General features: G+C 41.1%; 1 protein-coding gene across 36 annotated transcripts in view; it reads left to right on the plus strand.

Annotated features, from left to right (window-relative positions):
• The window catches only part of RBFOX2 (RNA binding fox-1 homolog 2), a 276,323-nt gene that overhangs the window by 112,337 nt on the left and 142,195 nt on the right, over nucleotides 1–21,791 (plus strand). For 3 of the 36 annotated variants that reach the window (XM_026010972.2, XM_072741472.1, XM_072741471.1), the window contains exon 1: nucleotides 13,211–13,557. The exons of 31 other annotated variants lie outside the window; for them this stretch is intronic. In XM_026010972.2, coding sequence (XP_025866757.1) covers nucleotides 13,543–13,557 — 15 coding nt within the window. In that variant the 5' untranslated portion in view covers nucleotides 13,211–13,542. Of the gene's footprint in view, nucleotides 1–13,210; nucleotides 13,558–21,791 lie in introns of those variants that run through there. 2 more of the 36 variants (XM_072741468.1, XM_072741474.1) reach the window with 1 other exon arrangement.

The raw sequence follows: 21,791 nt of genomic DNA on the forward strand, positions 1-21,791 counted from the left end.
AGTAAAGATAGGGTTCATTTACAACCTCATCCAGATCATGGAATGGGGCATGGCCAGGGTGAGATGGGGTATGGCTCTCGCCGCTTCTGGGGAAAGGAGACAGTGAACATGGCTCACTGAATGAGGAGAAGGCCCTTACCCTTCTGGAATTGTGGATGGAGGCTCAGCAGTTAGCATTTTAAGTGGCAGTGCAGAGACTCCGGCAGCTAGTGTAAAACAATAGCAGCTTAGTCCCTCAGATCACAATTTTTAGGAAAAAATTAATAAATCTCATATGTTTCTCTTTTGGTTCCCTGGTTAGCTTTTGAGTACAGTACTTTCTGTGTTAGAAACTTTGACATTTATTCTTGTTGGGTTTTTAAAAGGTAAAAAGCTTTAAGCTAAGTCATACACTGGTGAGACCTCAGGAGGCCCATTTGCTAGAAGCATGCCTGGCTTGTGTAGCAGCGTTTTGTTTACTGCCAGGTATTTATTAGGTTCCCTGGCAAAAAGTTCACCAAATGAAGAACTCCTCTCTCTCCCCCATTTCAGGTTCCTGAAACTTACCTAAACCCCTCCAGTAGGAGAAGGCTTAGGGAAAGGAGATTCTTTTCTTCTCCTCCCTACCCCCCATAGTAGCTTACTTAAGTACCCTGGGAAGGTAAAGATAAAAGTGAGAACCTTCAGGATGAAATGAACATTAGAGTGGAGAGAAGTCAGGGGAGGTCATATCAGGCTTAAAGTGGAAACTATGTTACAACCTAAGCAAGGAGCAACTGATAGGTCTATAAATAGGATTTTATCTCCTCATAGAAATTTTTGGCATGGTTGTAGCTTCCCATGTGGGGGACTATTATATTTACTAAAAATAAACTGTGTTTCAGAATGATTAAAGTAAGTCCCACTGAACTCATTTATGTTATTAAGAGTCTAGTCATAGCCTGAAAATAAGTTTATAGAGTTTGGTATGTACTATCTTTTGGGGGGAGTTTGATACTGAAGCCATTGGTTAGATCTGAGATACAATGGGCTGATTCACTCTGGCATGGATCAGATAGATTGCCTTCTCAGACGATCATGTTATTTCAGTGTTTTTATTTTTCCTGCTGGTTCAGAAGACCCTCAGCCCCGAGTCCTACATCAGACTCAGAAATAGATATAAAATAAGTGTGTCATCTAGGGAAGGTAGAATAGTTCTAATTCCCCAGAAATCTCATTGCTTCATTAAAACTGCTCAGATATGGCCATTCAGAGGAGAGTGGCATGTAGATTGGCAATACCTCTGATAGCCCTTCTTGGAACAAAAACCTTCAAGATGTCTGACTTTGTTTCTCACACTCTTGTTATCCTGATTGTAGCCCTTTAAAATGTGCAGCAAATTCTTGGCATCTGTCTGCCTGTCAGCTAATCTCTGACACCCCTGGATAGCTTGTTTTCTTCCAGTGAGTGTATTTGAAATTAGTAAAAAGCATCTATTAATTTCAGGATCTTCTTAAAAGATTAAGAAAAGCTGAAATTTGGCAAATAGTGAAATTACTTAAAGCATGTTCCTCAAAGTTATTTGACCAGGGAATACTTTTCAAAATATAATGAGTTGAACACAGTGTAGTTATGACTCATGCACAGTGTGGGCATGGATTAAAGCAGTCCCCAGAAATGGTTTCAAAGACAAGTTAATGGCTTCAGGAAGTCAATTATTTGCTTTTTTCAGACTTCAAGACACATTTTAGAGAAGTTAAATCATTAAGTGTAAACATGAAAGAGATTAAGCCATTGTTATTTTCCATACACTGCCTGCACCTGAATGCACAGTTTACAAAAAGTTTTTTTGTACCAGGGGATCTCGCCCATTCTGCTTATTTCTCAAGTACGGCATCCCACTTTCAATGCTGGCTTCTGCATACTCTGTAGAAGCTGTATGCATGTATTTGGTGTTTTCTTTTGAATGAATACACTGTAGAAGTAAACCATTGCTAGCATCTGTCTAAAAATTGCTGGACAATTGATGAAGTGCTAAAACAGGGTTATGTACTTCAGACGTGTCATGTTCCCTAACTGCTGTAAACCTTGTACCACTGTACCTCTTTTTCTCCCCTTACAACCACTAACTGCCCTTTCTCCCCCAGTACTTTAGTAAAGGAAACTGAAGTTCCTGATACAGTGTTTTCTGAAAGGTGAAGAGATAAGAAAGTTGGTAAAGGGGATGTGACAAGTTCATGGGATTCCTTGGAACCCAGATCCAAGTTTCTGTGTAATTGCTTTTTAAAAAAATTTATTTATTTATTTATTCATGAGAGAGACACAGAGAGAGAGAGAGAGAGAGAGAGAGAGAGAGGAGAGAGGGAGGAGAGAGGCAGAGACACAGGCAGAGGGAGAAGCAGGCTCCATGCAGGGAGCCCGAAGTGGGACTCGATCCCAGGTCTCCAGGATCACGCCCTGGGCTGAAGGCAGTGGTAAACCACTAAGCCACCTGGGCTGCCCTGTGTAATTGCTTTTATGTAATTTTTGTTTTGTAACTCCCGTTTACCAATCGGCTTTTTAGCGGTAATTGGCAATAGTAATGATAGGTATAATGCTCTAGTTACAGATTAGTTAGCAATCTATTTGATTTGAGTTTGACAGTATTGCTGTGATGTAGGCATGACATTTTACAGATGATGAAAGTGAGAGTTATATATACATTTGACTTTTTTTTCTAGGGGAATCCAGGAATTGTTAAGTTAAATTTGTCTATCATTTTAGCGTGGAATGGTTAGGGACAGTTGATTAGGGGATAGACTAGTTGACTTTTTGGCCTAGATATTTAAAGATTCTTTGATAATTAGTCATCAGGCAGGCAAGCTATTAATGTGCATTAGAGTTTTCTGTTGTTTCAAATGAAATTGAATTTTGATTTGTAAAGTATAGTTAAGTAACTTAACTATTCAAAGGCTTAGGATTAAGTTCAGTTGCATATAACAGAACCCACCCCCAAGTGGCTTAAATGAGAGAGAGGTTCTTTTGTCTTTGCAAAAAAGAAGTCTATAAAAGTAGGCAGTCTGGGGCTGATGTGGTGCTCCATGGTTATTAAGGATCCAGGATCCTTACTGTTCTTTGCTTTTCTGTCTGATTGCTACAGCTCCAGCCATTTATTCCTTCCCAACTTAAGAAGACTTTCAGGAAGTCTCATATGACATTTCTACTAATATCCCATTAGCCACAACTTAGTCTTATGGCCACATCTCACTGCAGGGGAGGTTGGGAGATACAGTTCTTTTTTTTGTAAGGAGTGTATCAAATGTCCTAGAATGAAAACTAGGGTTTTGTTACCAAGATAGAATGAAAGGGATCCCTGGGTGGCGCAGCGGTTTGGCGCCTGCCTTTGGCCCAGGGCGCGATCCTGGAGACCCGGGATCGAATCCCACGTCGGGCTCCCGGTGCGTGGAGCCTGCTTCTCCCTCTGCCTGTGTCTCTGCCTCTCTCTCTCTCTCTGTGACTATCATAAATAAATAAAAATTAAAAAAAAAAAAAAAAAGAATGAAAGAAAGGATATTGGGAAACCACCACCATTTTCTTCTCATGGAATATCAGAGTGACCTGACATTGCCTCCCACATGGTACAGAAGATCGTTCTGTAGCTTTCCTGGGGGCTTTTTTTTTTTTTTTTTAAGATTTTATTTATTTATTCATGATAATCACACAGAGAGAGACAGAGAGGCAGAGACACAGGCAGAGGGAGAAGCAGGCTCCATGCACCGGGAGCCCGATGTGGGATTCGATCCCAGGTCTCCAGGATCGCGCCCTGGGCCAAAGGCAGGCGCCAAACCGCTGCGCCACCCAGGGATCCCCCTGGGGGCTTTTCAACCAGTTTCTGTTAGATTGTCTAGTAAGATGTTTTTGTTCCTGAAGAGTATACATCTTTATGTAGACAGTTTTTTTTTCAAAAAATAATTATGAGGTAGTAATAAAGATCATTGTAGTTTTTTGAAATCAATTGATTAGTCAGAATTTCAAATAGTAGAGAGTGGGCTTTTTAGTAAGAATAAAATACAAGTTAAATATTTAGATGTTTAGCCTTTCAGTTTTTTGAAGCCCAAATAAGCCATTATATTATATATTTCTTTTTTTTTTTTTTAATTTTTATTTACTTATGATAGTCACAGAGAGAGAGAGAGAGAGAGAGAGAGAGAGGCAGAGACACAGGCAGAGGGAGAAGCAGGCTCCATGCACCGGGAGCCTGACGTGGGACTCGATCCTGGGTCTCCAGGATTGCACCCTGGGCCAAAGACAGGCGCCAAACCGCTGCGCCACCCAGGGATCCCATATATTATATATTTCTTAGGGATAGAGAACTTGCCTTTTTTTCCCCCCTTTTAAAAATTTTTTTAAATTTTAATTAATTAATTAATTAATTAATTAATTAATTAATTATTTTAAGGGGCACCTGGGTGGCTCAGTTGGTTAAGTGTCTGGCTCTTGATTGAGCCTTGTGTTGGATTCCGCACTCAGTGAGGCATTTGCTTCTCTGTCTCTCTCTTTCTCTTCTGCCCCTCCCCTGGCTCTCACACACATCTCTCTCTTTCTAAATAAATAAAATCTTATAAATTTTTAAAAGATGATTAATGTGTTTCATATAAATAATACATGGACCTGACTCAATATTTAAAAGGTGAAAAATAGTCATATAGTGAAAAGTGACTCCCTGATTCTGGTCTTGAGTCCTCACAGTGCCTTTCCCCATGAGGCAATGGACATTTTACATTTTGCGTATAATACCTTATTTTTTTCTTTTTTCTTTTCAATGATATTGTGCTGTATACATTGTCCTGAACCTTTATTTTATCACTCAAAAATATATCCCATTGTATGGAGGAACCATAATTCATTGAACAGAAGGATCTTGTGTTATTCTCCCTATCTGTCCCTGCTCTGTTAACAACATTTGTTCGTATTGGTTGAACTGAACATTCGTTTATGTTGGTTGAGCTGAATTAAATTTGACTATGCAGAATATTTTAGGAATGAGTTATTTTTGGTGGTGGTGTATTCCAACTCACTAAGAGGATTTTCCCTTCTTTGAACACCAAGATGTTTAAGTTATTTTGGAAATAAATACTTGTAAAATGTATTATGTAACTATATAATTTATTTCCTTTTCTTAGTATAATAGTAGACACTTTTCTTAATGGTTTTAGCACAGTGTCAGCATCAATTATTATTTATACCCAAAAGGGTGATATTTCAGGAGCATGTACTGCTTTGGCCTTATTGTATGGTGCCATCTTGACACCTGTCTGCATTTTGATATCTTACCTGCTTTTTAGGGATTTTTTTTGCTTTGGTCTCTCATGTGCCTGCTGTGGCTGCCTCTGACATGGTAGTCACCTATCCTCTGGTACTGAGTCCTTACTGTTTCCTACTTCTCTTTTCCTGATTTCCTTTTTAAATTTTCAGTGGGCAAGTTGCCAGATAAGCAGGACAGAAATTTATTTCTAAAATAAAAGTAAGTAGATTGAGAGAAGGCTTGGCAGAGCTTTCCTGCTGATGAAAGTACATGAACATTTTGGTATTTGGAGTACTTAGGGGGCGTTTTGCTTCCTGGTTATTACCATGTCCTAGAACAGCTCTGTCCAATAGAACTTTTTGTGGCAGTGTAAATGTTTTATATCTGTCCTGTCTACTAGCCTCAAGTGGTTCTTGAGCATTTGAAATGTGGCTAGTGTGACTAAGGAACTGAAAATTCAGTACTAGCTAATTAAATTAAATTCACACAGTGGCTGGTGGCTACTGTGTCAGATATATGGTTCTAGACTCTAGATAATTAACTGCTGTACAGCAAGCATGATTATAGTGGAGTTTGGGTGGGGATGCTATCTTCTGCTGAGCAGAATACATTTATAGTATTGGAAGGGAGGCAGTTTGGAATGTTGATGTTCAAATTACCTCAAAGTAAATGATTAGATTGGAACTGCTTTTTCATATTAATATTATTATTTCAAACTAACATTCTAAAGCCATTGGTGCAGGCATGTATTTATGTTTTATAGCTGTGATAAAACTTTGAGCCCTTTTGGTTACTAGGGCAAAATTAGTAGCGCTCTAACTTTATTTATAGGACTTGGTTAGACAGTTGCCTGAGTGCCAAAAACTCCTACAAATAACTTTGACCTTTTCTAACAAAACATCAAGGGATAAAATGTTCCATAGTAGAAGGTATCACATAGTTGTATCTGGTATAAACAAAATATTACTTTTTAATGGAGAAATAAAAAAAAAAAGAAACCAAAGGAATAAATAAATAAGTGATAGATTTTGATATCAGCTAGGAAGAAAATAAACCAAGCACAGTAGTAGAGTATGGGCTTGGGAGAAGGACCTCCAACTAAAGAGAGTGGTCTGGAGAATTTTATTTGAGGAGTTGTTTTTAAGTTGAAGTCTGAAAGATAAGAGGGAGACAGCCTTGCAAAGGATGAGGAGGGATTTTAAGAAAAAGGAATAAAAGAAGAAGAAAAAAAGAAAAAAGAAAAAAAAAGGAATAAAAGAATTAAGGGGTGCCAGGGAGAGGGATGAACTTGCTCTAGATCCAGAACTGGCTTGAGCCTAGTGATCGAAGGTGAGATAATGATGTGCACTGAGCTTGGAGAGGCAGGCACTTAGCAGATTATATAGGACCTTAAGGCCATTATAAGGACTTAAGATAGAGAACATTTTTTAAATGATTTAATTAATTTATTTGAGAGAGAAAGAGAATGCATGTGCACATGTGCATTTGAGTGAAGGGAGGGACAGAAGGAGAGGAGGAGACAGAGACTCTCAAGCCAACTGTGCGCTGAGTGCAGAGCCCGTCTTGGGGCTCAATACCATGACTCTGAGATCATGATCTGACCCAAAACTAAGAATGGGAGGCTTGACCAATTGAGCTACCCAGGTGCTGCCAGATAGGAAACATGTTTAAGCAGAATGTAAAGCTGTAGAATCAGGGGAGTGATAAGATTTGGGTTTTGTTTTTAAAACTCCCTCTGGCTGCTCTGTGATGAATGTTTTGCAGAGGAGCCACAGTAGAAGTAGAGGAACCATGGAAATGTCTCAGTAGGAGCTGATGGTGGCTTGGGTTAAGGTGGTGGCAGAGAAGATCAGAGAAGTCAGATGTGCAGGACTTGCTAGTGGGTTTCCTGTGGGGGTTGAGGGATCAGGGAAGGAACACTGCCTTTCATAGTTGCCAGGTGGTACCACTTAGTGAGGTGGAGAACACCAAGTATATATTAGATTTCAAGGTAGTGGTAGTGGATAATTAAGAGCCCAATTTTGGGCATGTTATGTTGGACTCATCTTTGAGATGGCTAAGAGTCTTACTGCAGGATGAGGAGAAGTCCAGGCTGGGGGTAGAACTTGGTAATTATTAGCATGTGGGTGGTATTTGAAGCAATAAGAGTGGATGAGATAACCCAGATAAAAGACAATGACCCAGGATCAAGCCCTAAGGAACACTTCTTTTTTAGAGATTTGTTGAGGCAATAGCCAGGAAAAGCCTCTGAGAGGTAATCAGTAATGCAGGGAAGAAAAAAACCCAGGACTGTGGTATCTCAGAAGCTTAGAAAAAGAGAATGTTTTAAGAGAGTTGCCAACTTTGTTGAATCTTGCTAAGAGGTCAGATAAGTTGAGGACAGCAAAATGTCCATTGAGTTAAGTGACATGGAAGTAGTTGACATTGACCAGTTTAATGGAGTGGAGGGCTTGGAAACTTTATTTTGAGTAGATTGAAGAAGAAGAAAGGGGTGAAGTGGAGATAGGTGTAGTCAACTTATTTGAGAAATGTTACTATGAGGTGTGAGCAGGGAACTATGGTGGGGAGGCAAGGGGTCAAAGGAGAATTATTTAAAAACCATAGTACATTTAGTCATTTGCCTGTTATTGGACATTTATGTCTTTAAAGTTCTTCTGCTCTTACAGGTTGCTATGATGAACTTCCTTCTACACTTGTGGGGCTTTTCTAAGTTAGGCTCCTTGGAGGTGTAATTGCTGAGCCAAAGGTCATGTGTGTTTCAGAATTTAATAGATATTGCCAAGCTGACGTCAAAGTGGTGACCCTGTTGTTTACTTTTCCTCATCGGTGCATGAGAGCAGAGGAAGGTTTTCTGGAGATGGACGTATATTTATTTGCTGGCATGACAATGATGAGTAGAGAGGGGAGATAGATTGGTGGTGCAGGAGAGAGAACATATATCAGAGCAGTGCAGTCCTTACATAGGTGTCTGGGGAGAGGCATGAGCACAAGAGCTGAAATGGGCCTTGATGCCATGGATGCTTCCTTCATTGTAACAGAGCATACGGAAAAGGAGATGCTTGCATTTCTAAGTAGGATTGTAGATTTGGTGGACAGAAGACACTTGTCTGAATGCTTCTCTCTTATTTTTATTTATTTATTTTTGGTAAAGATTTATGTGTAAGTAATTTCTGCACCCAACATGGGGCTTGAACTTACAACCCTGAGATCAAGAGTCACACGCTCCACAGTCTGAGCTAGCCAGGTGCCTCTGAATGCTTCTTTTAAAATTAAATATTTGGATAGAGCAATAGCTGAAAGTTGAATGGTGGGGAAAGAATGAAATAGGTTTGAGGAGAAGGTAAGAGTCATCCTAGAGAGTAGGAAGCTTATAGGGGCAGCTTTGGTGGGATTGCTTGGCACTGTGAGAGGCCCAGTTGAGCTTTGTGATCATGTTGGGTTGGTCAGCGTGGTTATGTGATCTTTTTCCAGCAGCATTCAGCTGTGTGGGCACAGGCACAGAGAAGGCAGATCACTCTTTCACCGGGTTTGGAGTTTTGCCACGTGGCAGGGATGGAGAGGACACACGATTGAGGGTATTTGCAGGGAGGGGTTATAATTATGGACCATTGGAATCACAGTTGCACAGAGGAGGGAAAGGGAGACACATCTACCCAATGGAGTGGGTAGATAATGAAAAAGTGGTCAGGATGGGGACTTCCCAGGAGGGCAGAAATTGTACTGGAGGGGGTACCAGAGCGAGTAACTTGCAAGTGTGGGAGTTTATTTGAGAGTATGATTGAAACATAATAAGGAAAAACAGAGCTTTCTTAAGATAATGCATTTTCCTCTTTTACATGTTCTGGGTTCCCCTAAATACTGGGAGTAAGAGCTCCAATAAATCCCCAATTTTCCTGTAGCTGTTCGGAGAGGTGAGCTTGGGATGCACCCTTTCTTTTCTCCGTGTGTACATCTAGAGCTCACTTTCGAGATCATAGAAGGTAACCACAGTTCACAAGAGGGTTCTGAAACCATGCTCTTAGCAACACCCGTCATTGCAGCCTCTGAGAGCTCACATACAGTGTGTGTCTACTGAGTTCCCTCTGTCATTTGTTGCTTGAAGCCTTGGTAATGGGCAGGGGTAGCCTGCAAGGTTATATCCAGGGTAGAATTTCCATTGATTTTGTCAGTCTTGATACGATTTATCAGTGAACAATTGTCATGCAGTTGTCACCATCTTGGAGTCCTACAGACTTGTGTTTAGCTTTTGTCTCTTTTGGGCCCCAGTTTCCTTTTACATGTGAAAAAGATAAAGTAGGGCCTCCCTTACAGAGATACGGTGAGGGTAATGAGAAAACGTGCATGCCCAGTTGTGGCACATAGTGTGTTCTGGCCACTGGTGGTGTCTTTCTGAAATCATCAACCAGCGGTGGAATATTCACTCACTCTCGGTTTTGTCTTCCAGAGGGGTTTAATCCCCTCCTGAAAAGTGGCAGCTATATCCCTCTGCCATTCTTCCCTGAGTCTCTGCTGCTTTGTGACAGTGTTGTAACTGGACCAACTCTTCAGACTTCAATATGTGTGCAGACCACCTGGGGCTTTGGTTATAATGTTAATTTTGATTCTGTAAGTCTAGGGTGAGGCCTGAGAGTCTTCATATTTAAGTAGCTCCTAGCTGATGCTAAGGCTGCTGATGCTAGGCCATGGGTCATATTTTGAGTGACAAAATTCTATTAGAGAATTGCCCTGTGGGAATCCTTGCTATTTTAAGCTGAGAGGAGGCAAAGTTAGAAAAGCCCTATTCTTTCAACTTTTTTTTTTTAAGTCAGATTCTGTTGGGCTTCATGTGGCCCATTTCTATAGCTCAGTGTTGTGGTGAGTCTTTATTGTCTCCAGCCGTCCTGAAAGTGGAAGGAGTATAAATTATGTAGAGAGCGTTGCCTTGGATTTCTTTTGGAAAAATTTTAGTGCCTGATTCCTCAGGTATATTTTTATAAAATTGTCTTGGCTCCCCAGATGTGCACACTTCTCCCCCCCAACCAGCCTTTACACTCATGGAGAAGCTTGAATGAAATGTACAGTCTCTTGAATTGTTAGACTTTGTGGCAGAGAATACCAAATGTGGCTCCAAACCCTTTCTGAGAGTCCGGCCCACCAGACTTTTCACATTACAAAATCCAGCACTTTCAGAAGCAAGAATTCTGTCTACATCATAGCCTTAGAATTACTGGCAGCATCTATATTGCTGTCTCTGGTAATCGGATTTTTCTTTCTTAGTAGCAAGCATGCCAGACTTCCTCTGCAGGCCCTCCCTAGGACGTTTCTTTCTCGGACGTTCCAGTCCACATGTCCTCTCCTCTGAACTAATATACAGGCCGATAAGCTTCAGAGTACAGTGGTGGATTCTGATAAAATGTTCTCCTGAGAGAATGAAGTATGTGTGCATCCTAATCCTGTAGGTGATAGATAAGACTGTGATCCTTTTCAGAGTGTCTTCATAGTGTGGAATTGTTACAATTTTGTGTCTCTTAATCTGAATCCCGCGTAGCTATCAAGCATAAGTTTCCTCGTTTGACTTTGACTATTTGAGAGATTATTTTTCCTTCAATCTCTTTGTTTCCTTTTCTTCCTTTTTTTTTTTTTTTTTTTTTTTTAAGGTAGGGAAATGTGGATGCATAGGAGCATGAATAAGGAAGGCTCGCTTAGCTTGCTTGGGGGTTTGTGAGTTGTTTTGATGTATGTGAAGAAAACACAGAAGAATTTGATTTCCTATGAAACTGTTTACCCAGTTTTTAAAATTATGATCTGAAAAGGAAAAGCATTTAGGGTAGGAATTTATTAACTCTCCCTGTGGTTCCAGAGTTTATAATGGGTCCACTTATGAGTGTTTTGGAGGTTGTTTTTGGATTTTGGTGACATATTTGAACTGTTCTTATTTCATGTCAAGGACCTCTTTTCCCTGTGTGTTTTTCTCTTATTTTGCTCCAGGAGAGTAGGGATGTCTTTATCCTATCCCAGACTTGATTAAAAGATAATACCATAAAGTGACAATATGTGACATTCTATTGTATTTGTTCCTTTGATACTTGGTTAAGAATGAATGAATCAATTTTGTGTTTTCAAAGAGTTTGGAAGGACTGTAATGGCTTAACAGTGTGATTTTTAATATAGTTATTAAGAACAGAGTATAGGGAGGTCTTTGACCTAAGATTTAGGGCATGGGCTATGAGACTAGAGGGGAAAGTTTTATATAAAAATTTATTATGGATGTAACAATTTATAGAAAGTCAAGATTTGTTTTCCCATTTAAGAAAAAAAAGCTGTCTCAAGTTGAGACTTGGAAGTTCTTATTCCTCTTTTATACTGGAAGTGAGGTAATCTTGCCATCAGAGGAAGCAGAGAGGTTCTGCATAAAGAAAAAGAAAAGGTTTGGGTGAGGCCAAGAATACCTGCCCCACCTCTCCAAGTTTAAATGAGCTGGTAGTTTAAGGTGGAAGGAGAGAAAAGGTATTTATTATAAGCTCTCTGGCAGAAGGCACAGAACAAGGAGGAAAGGGAGAAGTGCCTTGACTTCTACCCTAAGAGTAAAAGGAATTCTGCTGTAGCAGATGCCTAATACAGGAGCATTACAGTGGGGAAGAATAAGGGAGGGGGGAAGCAAGTGAACCTGTACCTGCACAAGGCCTGCCTTAAGGGTGAGGCTTGTAGACCTTTCTGGGAGATTTTACAGGCAGGAGAGAGCTGTTTCAACATGTCTGAGGGGAACAGAACCCTGAGGCAGCTGGAAGATGGTAGCCTCTTTTTTTTTTTTTTGGTTTCATGTTGTTTTTTTCAACGAGTTAAAGGAGTGAAATATTCCCCCAAACACAGAATGCTTTGAGAATGTATGCACTCACTGTGTGTTAGGTATCATGCAAAAGACCCCATGGCCAAAAATAGATGGGTCCCCCCAGATACATGTGGATCAAGGCGTTAAGATTGGTGGGTACAGGAATGCAGCAGTAACTGGCAGATGTGATGAAAGCCATGTTACAAACACCAGGCTTGCAGAGGAGGGAGGGGTCCCGTGCAGCCAGGGTGGGTTTTTGGATTTGAGTTTGCAGCAGTGGGTGGGAAGTAAGGAGAGAGCATGCACGCTGGTGTATGGAGGAGTCAGCTATTTTCTGAATAAAAACCACCAGGACAGATGATTTGATGATGCTTGTTCACCGTTGAACATAATGGATCAAAATATACTTGGCATATCGAAGCCCTTATTGAGTGTCTGAACTACACTATATGAAGAAACAGGTCACCAGGAACTTGTCAGATAGTTTACGTGGTTCTATCATTTGATCTAACTACGACAACTCTACAAAGAGTACTAAATACAGTTTTTGGTAGGAAACAGGGCCTAGTCTTGTTAAATAATTTTCCCTAGTCCGTGATAATAATAATTGTAAATTCAGCTTCCAAACCCATGCTTTGTCCCCTGTGCTGTCCTCTTGCCTAGTAAAGAATCTGCAACATGCTAAGGGCTCAGAATCCATGTGACTCTAAACCCTTGCTTGTCTTCTCTCTCTTCAGAAAGGAGGCTGTGTTGATTTGAATTAGGGCAACAGTAATAAAAAAGATGAAAGCCTATTTGAGTTTATATGTAATTTTTTCTTCTGTTTTAAATTTAGAATTATTTAGAAGAGTGGCACAGGCCAGCATTGCAGGGAGGAAATACAGGCTCTGAGCAGGTTCTGTGTTCCTGCGTGGCGTCTGAGGAGGCTCCAGAAGGATTGGACAGAAGGGAAACTTGACTCAACTCTTGATCTTCTTGGAGGGCAGAATTTTTTTCATTGCTTCATTCATATTTAAAGAACTTGTCTTAAACTAGTTTGTGTCTAGCATTAGAAACTGGTGCTGGTGGTTTATTACTAGCCCCGCCTATCCCTGCCTTTTGCAGTAATCTCTGTGAGTGATGATTGTGTTTCTAGAAGTAGAATGACGGAGAGATTCCCTGAAGGCAAAGAGAGAGTGCTGTACACTCTGGTTCAGACACACGGGGCTGGGAACTCCCAGAGAGAGGGAGAAGGAGAGAGGGAGGAGGAGAGGGAGGGGGAGAGGGAGGAGAGAGAACAACAGAACAGTCAGCTGGAGAGGAGGGAGGAGGGGGGAGAAGACCGGTCGTGGTAGATTTTTAAACTCAAGTGATTTGGGGGGGGTCTCTCCCCACCCCGAACCCTTGCAGCCCCCCCCCCCCCAGCCTGGCACCTCCTTTCCTACAGTTCACTGAAGTGCCTTTTTGCAGTCCAGGATCAACTGGCCGCTGAGTTTGAGCAGCCCGATCTGACATGATGTACCTCTGGGTGAGTACGGAGTGCTGTGGGTGAGGGCTTGCACTTGCACATATAAGGAGTGGAAAGCTGCAAGGTTCGGCTCCAGCACAAATGGCCTTCCTCTCAGAGCACAGGCAGCCCCATCCCTTTCTACTCCCAGGTGTTAGGTTCTTGAAACCTAGCAGTGATTGTGACATTGGTTGGGTTTGTTTTTGTTTTGTTTTGTTTTTTAAATGTTGTTTATCTTGTTAGACTTAGGCCCAAGGGTGAGCTCCCAGTGCGGTGTCATCCTCTGGGCTTGGTAGGGTTGGAGAAGGCAGATGGGGCAGGCAAAAGGAGCCAGCCGTTCCAGGAGCTGCAGTCTTCCTGGTGGGTCAGGATCCACCTGTGTTTGTTTTGGGGGCACTGCCTTTGATAATCAAACCATCTCTTTAGATATTGAAAGCCAGATGGTGGTGTGATTCTTAATTAGGAATAAGCTTTTATAAGTTTTTATCTAATAATTTTTATTGTCCTTCACAATAGTCTTATGAAGTAGGTCACTGTTGTTATGAAGATTTTATGAGGGAAGTAATTAAATCACACAGAGTGACTTGCTTGTAGTTAGAAACCAAGTCTACAGAAACTAGAATAGTAATTAATAACGAGACATTATAAAGCATTTTATATTTGCCAAGAACTAATACTTTACATTATTTAAATTTATTGTTAACTATGATGTAATTTGCGATGAAGAGGAAAGGTTGGGATTGGAGAGGTTTTTAAATTGTGAGATGTGATAACTTTTAGGGGAATGACTGGGAAAATAATACAAGGAAAAAAACCTTGCTTTTAGTTGTGAAAATAAGAGCATCTATAGCCCCTTGCAAAGATGGCGGCGCCCTCTCTTGAGCAGACAGCTGTTGTGTGTTGCTAAGGGAGCCTCCTCGACGTGATGCCCTTGGCTACTAGCCAGCTTTTGAAAGTTTCACTTTGCCCTTTGCCCTTCAGCCTAGATGTCTGGAATTGCAGAAACCTACTTGGCTCAGGCTGACTAAATTTATAAATATCAGAAGGCAGAATTTTAACTAGGTTTCTGGAGATGGAGCTTGGTCACAGAGGGGATGTGATGTGTTTGTGTGTATGTGTTTTGGGAAGGGCTTCTTTTCCTGCTTCTCCCTTCATATTTGAATATGACCTTGAAATGTAATTTCCTCCTCTTATTGGTTTATTTTTCTAGTGTTTGTAAGAAGTCAAAGAACTTTCTGACACACTTTATGTGCTTTAAGTAGTCTTTAGCTTACTATGAGCAAGGCATCTGTCAAGGGTCTTTGCAGCCTTCTTGGTGGAGTCCCAAGATCAGTTATCTGTCGACCAGAGGAAGGATGAGTTATTTGGTCTTGATTTGTTTGGAAGATGAATTATGAAAGGAAGCAGATTGAATTGATCTCATTTCTACTCACTTATGTTTGATGAGAGCAGACAGTGACAGTCTTCTCAGTCTCTTTGTGCTTATAGTTATTTGTAAATTCGTCTCAGTCCCCTGTGCTTATTAGAACAGAGCTTCCCAACCACAGTACCGGATGTTGGACTGAGATGCACATATGCCAACATAATTATTCTCCTCCATCCTTGGAGCAGCCAGGTGGGGCCCAGGATTCCCCTGGTCATTTGAATGCATTCATTCATTCTAGTTTGCCACTTTGTGCCTTAAAAATATAACAGTTGTCTATATGAACCATGACACCTGAAAGTTTGAGTAGCACTGTCCAAAGGGCAAGATGTGTGTCACCCCTCTCTCTTTAATTCTTATCTGCATCATCTCTCCCAGTGCCCAACACATTGAATTCAGTGAAAATGTCCAGAAGGAGCCAGAGCTGCATAACACCCAGATATAGAGAAGGACAGCTGGGTAGTTGTGTAAGATGTGGGGAAGCATTGAGGAGGTACAGTGAGGAAAATTTACTGGCCAAGGAATGGGAGATCAGAGTTTTGTCTAGGCCAGTGCCCATCCATGTGATGTTGGGCAATCCTTGTTTGAGCCTCACTTTCTATGTCCATAAGATAATAGAACCTCTTCTAATGCCCAGGGTCTGTGTGAATTTATGTAGCAGTACATATGCCAGAAGGACACCCAGTTGTGTAAGAACATTTGGGTCCTCGTAAGCACGAGAAAGCTGTGCAACATAATCATCTCTTCTGCCTGCTTGGTTTGATACCAGCAGTGAGTTACAGGTACTGTTTCTCAGGGTTCTAGAAAAATTACTCAACAGTGTTCAGTTGTCAGTTCCTCTGAGTGGTATGGACATCCTTAGAACCTGAAGAATAGTTTCTGAAGATTCTGAGGACTAAAAGAGCTCATCCAGGCATTTTGGTTTGTGCGGTTAGATGTGATTCCTTAATTTGCTTCTATGTGTCTAGAACAAGGTGGTGGAATGCCATCTTGTGCTCTCTGTATATGTCTCTGCCAGGTCCTCGCCCTGCTTTCCTGTTGAGTCCCCTTCCTTTTAAAAGACTTTGGTAGCATCAGTAGACAGCATGGTATGGCGCCAAGAATATGGGTTTTGAGATGTGGCTGGGCATAAATCCTACCTCTGTCATTTCTGGTGGTGTGGCTATGAACAAATTAACCTCTGAACCTCGATTTCTTCATCTGTCCCATAGGGAAAATAGTACCTATCACATGGGATTATTGTGAGAGAATTCAAGATCATCTAAGAAGTGTGGGGTATGGCACATAGTAGATGCTCAGTGAATAACTGGCACAAGCTAAACTTTTTGCTTTGAACTTTTGCATGAACAGACTGCTTACCACGCTAGAACATTTCCTCTAGCAAATTAAGGATGTCTTTGTGTAGGGAGAACTCCGATAAACACAAACTCGTGTTTGTGAAATATCTCCCCTCAATCAGTATTTTAAGAACCTGTGATTAGAGAACCCTTTTAAAGTTGCCTCTTGATGGACAACATCCCCGTTGTTTCTTTCTCAGCCTTTTTCTTTTTTTTCTGGTATATGTGTGGAGAGGTGCAATACTGTTAAGCATTGCTTTTGTCCTTTATATTCCATCTCTCTCCTTGATGGCCTAAAACAGGAAGGAGGGTGGAGTGAAGGGGGAGGGGAAGGTAGGGAAGAGGGAGGCACATAATTCCTGTAGTGAGGGAACTTGTTTGATGATTATACAATTTATACCCAGTAAACAAAATTATATAGACCATTTATTTAAATTCCCAGAAATTAGGAAATGTTCTCCCTGTCTAGCTGATCTTAGCTAGACTGGTTCCAGGCTCTCTTACCCATATTCTCAACGGATGAACTTGTGGATTTCATTTTAAACTGTTTTGTCATAGTTCAGCCCAGTTCTTAATAACTCAGCTCAGCCGACATTCAACGGATGCCTCTGATGGGCAGAGGACTGTGCTACCAGCTGGTACGAAGAGAAAGATGATTAAAGACTTCTCATGCCCTTAAAGCATTTAGAACACAGCAGTAGTGAGCGTGTGTACACAGATAATAATGATTTTTGTATGATGCTGTTCACTTAAGAAAATGCTTTTAGATGTTATCTTGTTTCATCCTCACAGCAGTGCTAAGGGCTGAGCATCACTGTCTCTATTGTACATGTGAGGAAAGAGACAGCACATGACAATAAACGGCATTGCTGGAAGCTCAGTCCCATCAGTCTTGACTCTATAGCTGTTTTTCCTTTCACACTCTCCTCTTTTGGGAGAAGCTGATGTTTTTGTTCATTTACTTTAACTGTTTATTGAGTGGTAACATATATGTTAGGCATCTAGCTCATTTAGTCCTCAGCACACCTGGGAGTTGGCCATTAGCTTCATTTTACAGATGGGGAAGCAGCAACTTTAGTAACCTGCTAAAGTCACACAATTGAGAGTTAGTAGAGGTAGGATTTGAGCCCTGGTCTGTCTGGCCTCAGAGTTTACTGCGCCACACATTACATCTTTTTTTATTTGTTCAATGGTGTTCAGTTTATCACTGCTGCCATTTAGCATGCTATGGGCTAGACTAGAGAAACAAAAATAAGGTACCCTGAATTCTGTTTCCATATCCATTAATTCCTTGAGACAAGTCACTTAGCTGTATATACCTTTGTGTCCAGGTTGTGAAAAGAATGTGGTTAGTTCTTGGGAACATTAATGGAGTCCTTTCAAAAAAATGATCCACTGGGCAGCCCTGGTGGTGTAGTGGTTTAGCGCCGCCTGCAGCCCAGGGCGTGATCCTGGAGACCCTGGATCGAGTCCCGCGTCAGGCTCTCTGCATGGAGCCTGCTTCTCTCTCTACCTGTGTCTCTGCCTCTCTCTCTCTCTCTCTCTGCATCTCTATGGATAAATAAATAAAATATTTTAAAAATTTTTTTCTTAAAAAAAAAAAAAAGAAAAGTGATCCACCATTTTAAAATAAAGTCACTGTAACTGATGGCTTTATCCTAAAACATGGAAGTCGCTGTGATCACACCGATGGCTGTGAGTCAGAAGACAGTTTTTGGTCCCGTTAAAACCATTTGCCAATGTATGACTTTTCTAACATGAGCTTTCTTCTTTTTTGGCGAGGGAAAGGCAGAGGGCAAGGGAGAAGGGGAATCTCAAACAGACTCCCCACTGAGCGCAGAGTTCGAGGTAGAACTAGATCTCAGGACCCTGAGATCATGACCTGAACCAAAATCAGTAGTTGGACACTTAACCATCTGAGCCACCCATGTGTCTCCAGGCTAGTCTTTTAAAGCTCACTTTTGGTCACAGCTTTGCCATTCTAATTGGTCTATACAACAAGAGAACTAGACTGAATAGTGAATTGAGTTACCACAAAATGTAGAAACAGTTCAGTTCAGATAACACTGGAGGCCAGGCCAGATCCTGTGAATAGATACTTGGCAGTGAAAAGCCATTAAAAGATTTTGAGTAGGATTGGGAGTAGGCTGAAGTGGAGTTGATAATTAGATTTGTTTTTTTAAAAAGATACCTGCACAGATTAGAGGGGAGTAAGAGTGCAGAGAGAGGCAAAGTGTTGGTGTGTAATAGTGGAAGTGGCAGAGAAAGGTAAGGGCAGCCTGCGCCAGAGACCAGTGGACCTGTGAGAGATGTGCCCAGGGTACAACTGACAAGATGGGGGCTCTCAGCGGGGAGTCCACTTGAGGATTCTCTCCCTCTGCTCTTCCCTCCCAGCCATGTGCGCTCCCTCTCTTTCTCTTTTTCTCTCAAATAAATAAATAAAACCTTTTAAAAAGATTTACTTATTTATTTGAGAGAGAGCAAGTAAGGGGAGGAGCAGAAGGAAAGGGAGAAGCAGACTCCATGCTAGACACAGAGCTGGCCATTGATCTTGATCCCAGGACCCTAAGATCATGACCTGAGACAAAACCAAGAGTCCGATTAACTGACTGAGCCACCAGGTGCCCCTAAATAAATAAATCTTTAAAAAAAGTTGATGAGATGTTGTCCAGAGTTGGGAGAGGACCCGGGGTATTTGAAGGAGGGAAGCAGAAAGGGACATGGCTTTGATTTGGATTTAGTATTTTGGGGTAACTTTGAATGTGCAGGGGGAAATTCAGCTTAGCTAGTTGGCTACCTAGGTCTGAAAATACAAGGGAAAATCCAGGTGTAAGCTATAAATTTGCGAGAAATCTGCATGCAGGCATGATAGTGTCTTAAGATGAGAATAGCCTTAAAAAAATGGCAGAAAATAGCAAGAAGAGAAGTTAATGCCTTGTAGGAGATGAATCAACCCTCAAAGGAAACAGGGAACAAGGTTCTGGAGAGCTGGTTCTTTAGGAGAAAAACCAGCATGCTAGGAAAATCAAGGTAAAAGAGTGGCAGGAAGAGAGAATGAAATACACTGGCAGCATCTAGGAATTCAAAGAATTCTCCGGTTAAAGAGGTAGAGACAGCAGGCAGAGTGGGTGAGGAGTAGATTTTGGTGATTAGTGAGATAGTGTGTATGTTTGGGAGCCATATGTAATTCCATGTGGCTTGTATGTGTGTAATGAGTGGAATAGTGGTGGATGAAAATTTAAAATTGTGGAGGCCAAATGCTGAACAGTGTAAGATGTTTGCTTGTTTATTCCAGGAAGGAACCATTGATGGATTTTAAATTTTTTTTTTTTTTTTTTTTTTTTATTTATGATAGTCACAGAGAGAGAGAGAGAGAGAGGCAGAGACATAGGTGGAGGGAGAAGCAGGCTCCATGCACCGGGAGCCTGACGTGGGATTCGATCCCGAGTCTCCAGGATCACGCCCTGGGCCAAAGGCAGGCGCCAAACCGCTGCGCCACCCAGGGATCCCCATTGATGGATTTTAAGCAGGATCAGGTATGATCAGATTTGTATATTAGAAAGATAGTAAGAGGTTTCTATTACTATTGGAGAATTTATATTTATATTATGGGTGACATTGGTTTGATGCATATTTTAAAAGCTCAGAAAACTGTAAGGGGTTAAACAAACGATTATATTAATAACAGACTCCAGTGGTTAGCACATTTATTGATGACAGTGTGCCGATCACTTTCTAAGGGATCTTTCTAAGGGAAAGAGCCTGAACAAGACAAAGTTCTTTCCCATAAAGAGTTTTTAATTCTTAATTGGGAAAATAAAACTGTAAACATGTAAACAAATATGACCCTGAATGCTTTAGCTAGGGTGGAATAGGCCTGAATGATTAACTTCATCCTGTCAAAATGCGGGAGGAAAACATTATAAGCAAAAGGAGTAGTAGATACAGAGTCCCTGGAAAGGAATGAGTTTGGGGAATGCAAAGGACAGAAAGAGGGATGATGTGGTTGGAATATAGAAAACAAAAGGTTATGGGACGACAAGCCAGAGAGGTAGGTGGGGGCCAGATCATTCCCCATGCTAGAGATTCGGTTAAAACGGACACTAACAGGAGATTTTAAGCAGGAGGGTGGCTTTCTTTGGGGAAAGTGACAAGGGAGGTCAAGAAACTGTTGCTGGAGGCAAAACATGAGGTGCTGGCTTAGACTCTGGAGCGCAGTATGATAGGACTAAAAATGGCTTGTCTATGTGGTGAGAAAGAGGAGTCTGGGTTATTCAGCTTTGTGTTGAAGAATGAAGACGGACAGGTTACCTTAGAACAGAGTCCACAGAAAAAACAGTACTTATAATTTGAACTTGTTAAATTTGAGATCTCTGTTTGACATCCAGGTGGAGAAGTTCAGTGGCAATCTGATAGGAGTCTGGAGCTCAGAGAGGTTTGAGCTGGGGTTGTAAAGGTTGAGATTCATCTGTGCTTATTTAAAGTCTTGGTGAAAACCATAACTAGGGAAGAGGGCTGAGGCCAAAGCCTAGGGCATTTCAGGAGTGGTCTGAGGATACTGAGAATTGGGTTAGGGTAGGAGGGAGACAAGGCAAGTATGTGGTATCATAGACTCTGGAGAGGAAAGTGCTGGGTTTGGATCATTGAAGACCAAATAATTTGTCATTGGCCTGGTAGGATGTTGTTTATTGGTGAACTTGGTAAGAGCTCTTTCAGTTGGAATGACAGAGATAAGAAAGCCAGTTGGAATGGGTTGGGTTGTTAATTGGTAGACGAGGCTATTGAGACAATGAATGTCTAGTTGTAGAATGGGGTAGAGAATTGAGGCAGGGACTGGATGGGTATTTGGGTTCAAGGGAAGATTTTTATTTTTTTAATTTTTAAAAAAGTAATATATATATTTTTCTATAGATGCCTATATACCCTCCAAAAAAACCTAGAAAAATACATACACAAAACTCATAGTGTTTGCCTCTAGTGAGGATAAATAAGATAAAAATGACAACACCAGGGTCAACGTGAGCTTGAGCTTTTATTTATCTCTAACACTCTAATTTTTATGGCAATGAATTCATATATTTGTTCTTTTTCTTTTTTTGGTAAGGACTTTTTAATTTAAATTTTACTTAGTTAACATACAGTGCAGTATTGGTTTCTAGAGTAGAATTCAGTGATTCATCACTTACCTACAACACTCAAGGGGAGATTTTTAAAAGATAGGTGATATTAAGGCATGTTTTATGTCAGTAGGAAAGAGCCAGTAGTGGGGAAGAGATTGAGGATGCTGAAAAGAAAGAAACTAACGGCAGGACCAGACTATGTTATACCCAGCACACAGCAGAGGACTGGCCTTAGATAGAGCCAGAAGCAGTTTGTTGTTTTTCATGGGAAGGAAGGCAGAGTGTGTGGGTTTAGAGCCAGGTCAGCTGGCAGCATTGTTTTCAGGCAGAAGAGGGAGTCCTATGATTGTGTCTGCTTTCTTTACAGATACAAGA

The sequence above is a fragment of the Vulpes vulpes genome, chromosome 16 (assembly GCF_048418805.1).
Source record: "Vulpes vulpes isolate BD-2025 chromosome 16, VulVul3, whole genome shotgun sequence".
Lineage (NCBI taxonomy): Eukaryota > Metazoa > Chordata > Mammalia > Carnivora > Canidae > Vulpes > Vulpes vulpes.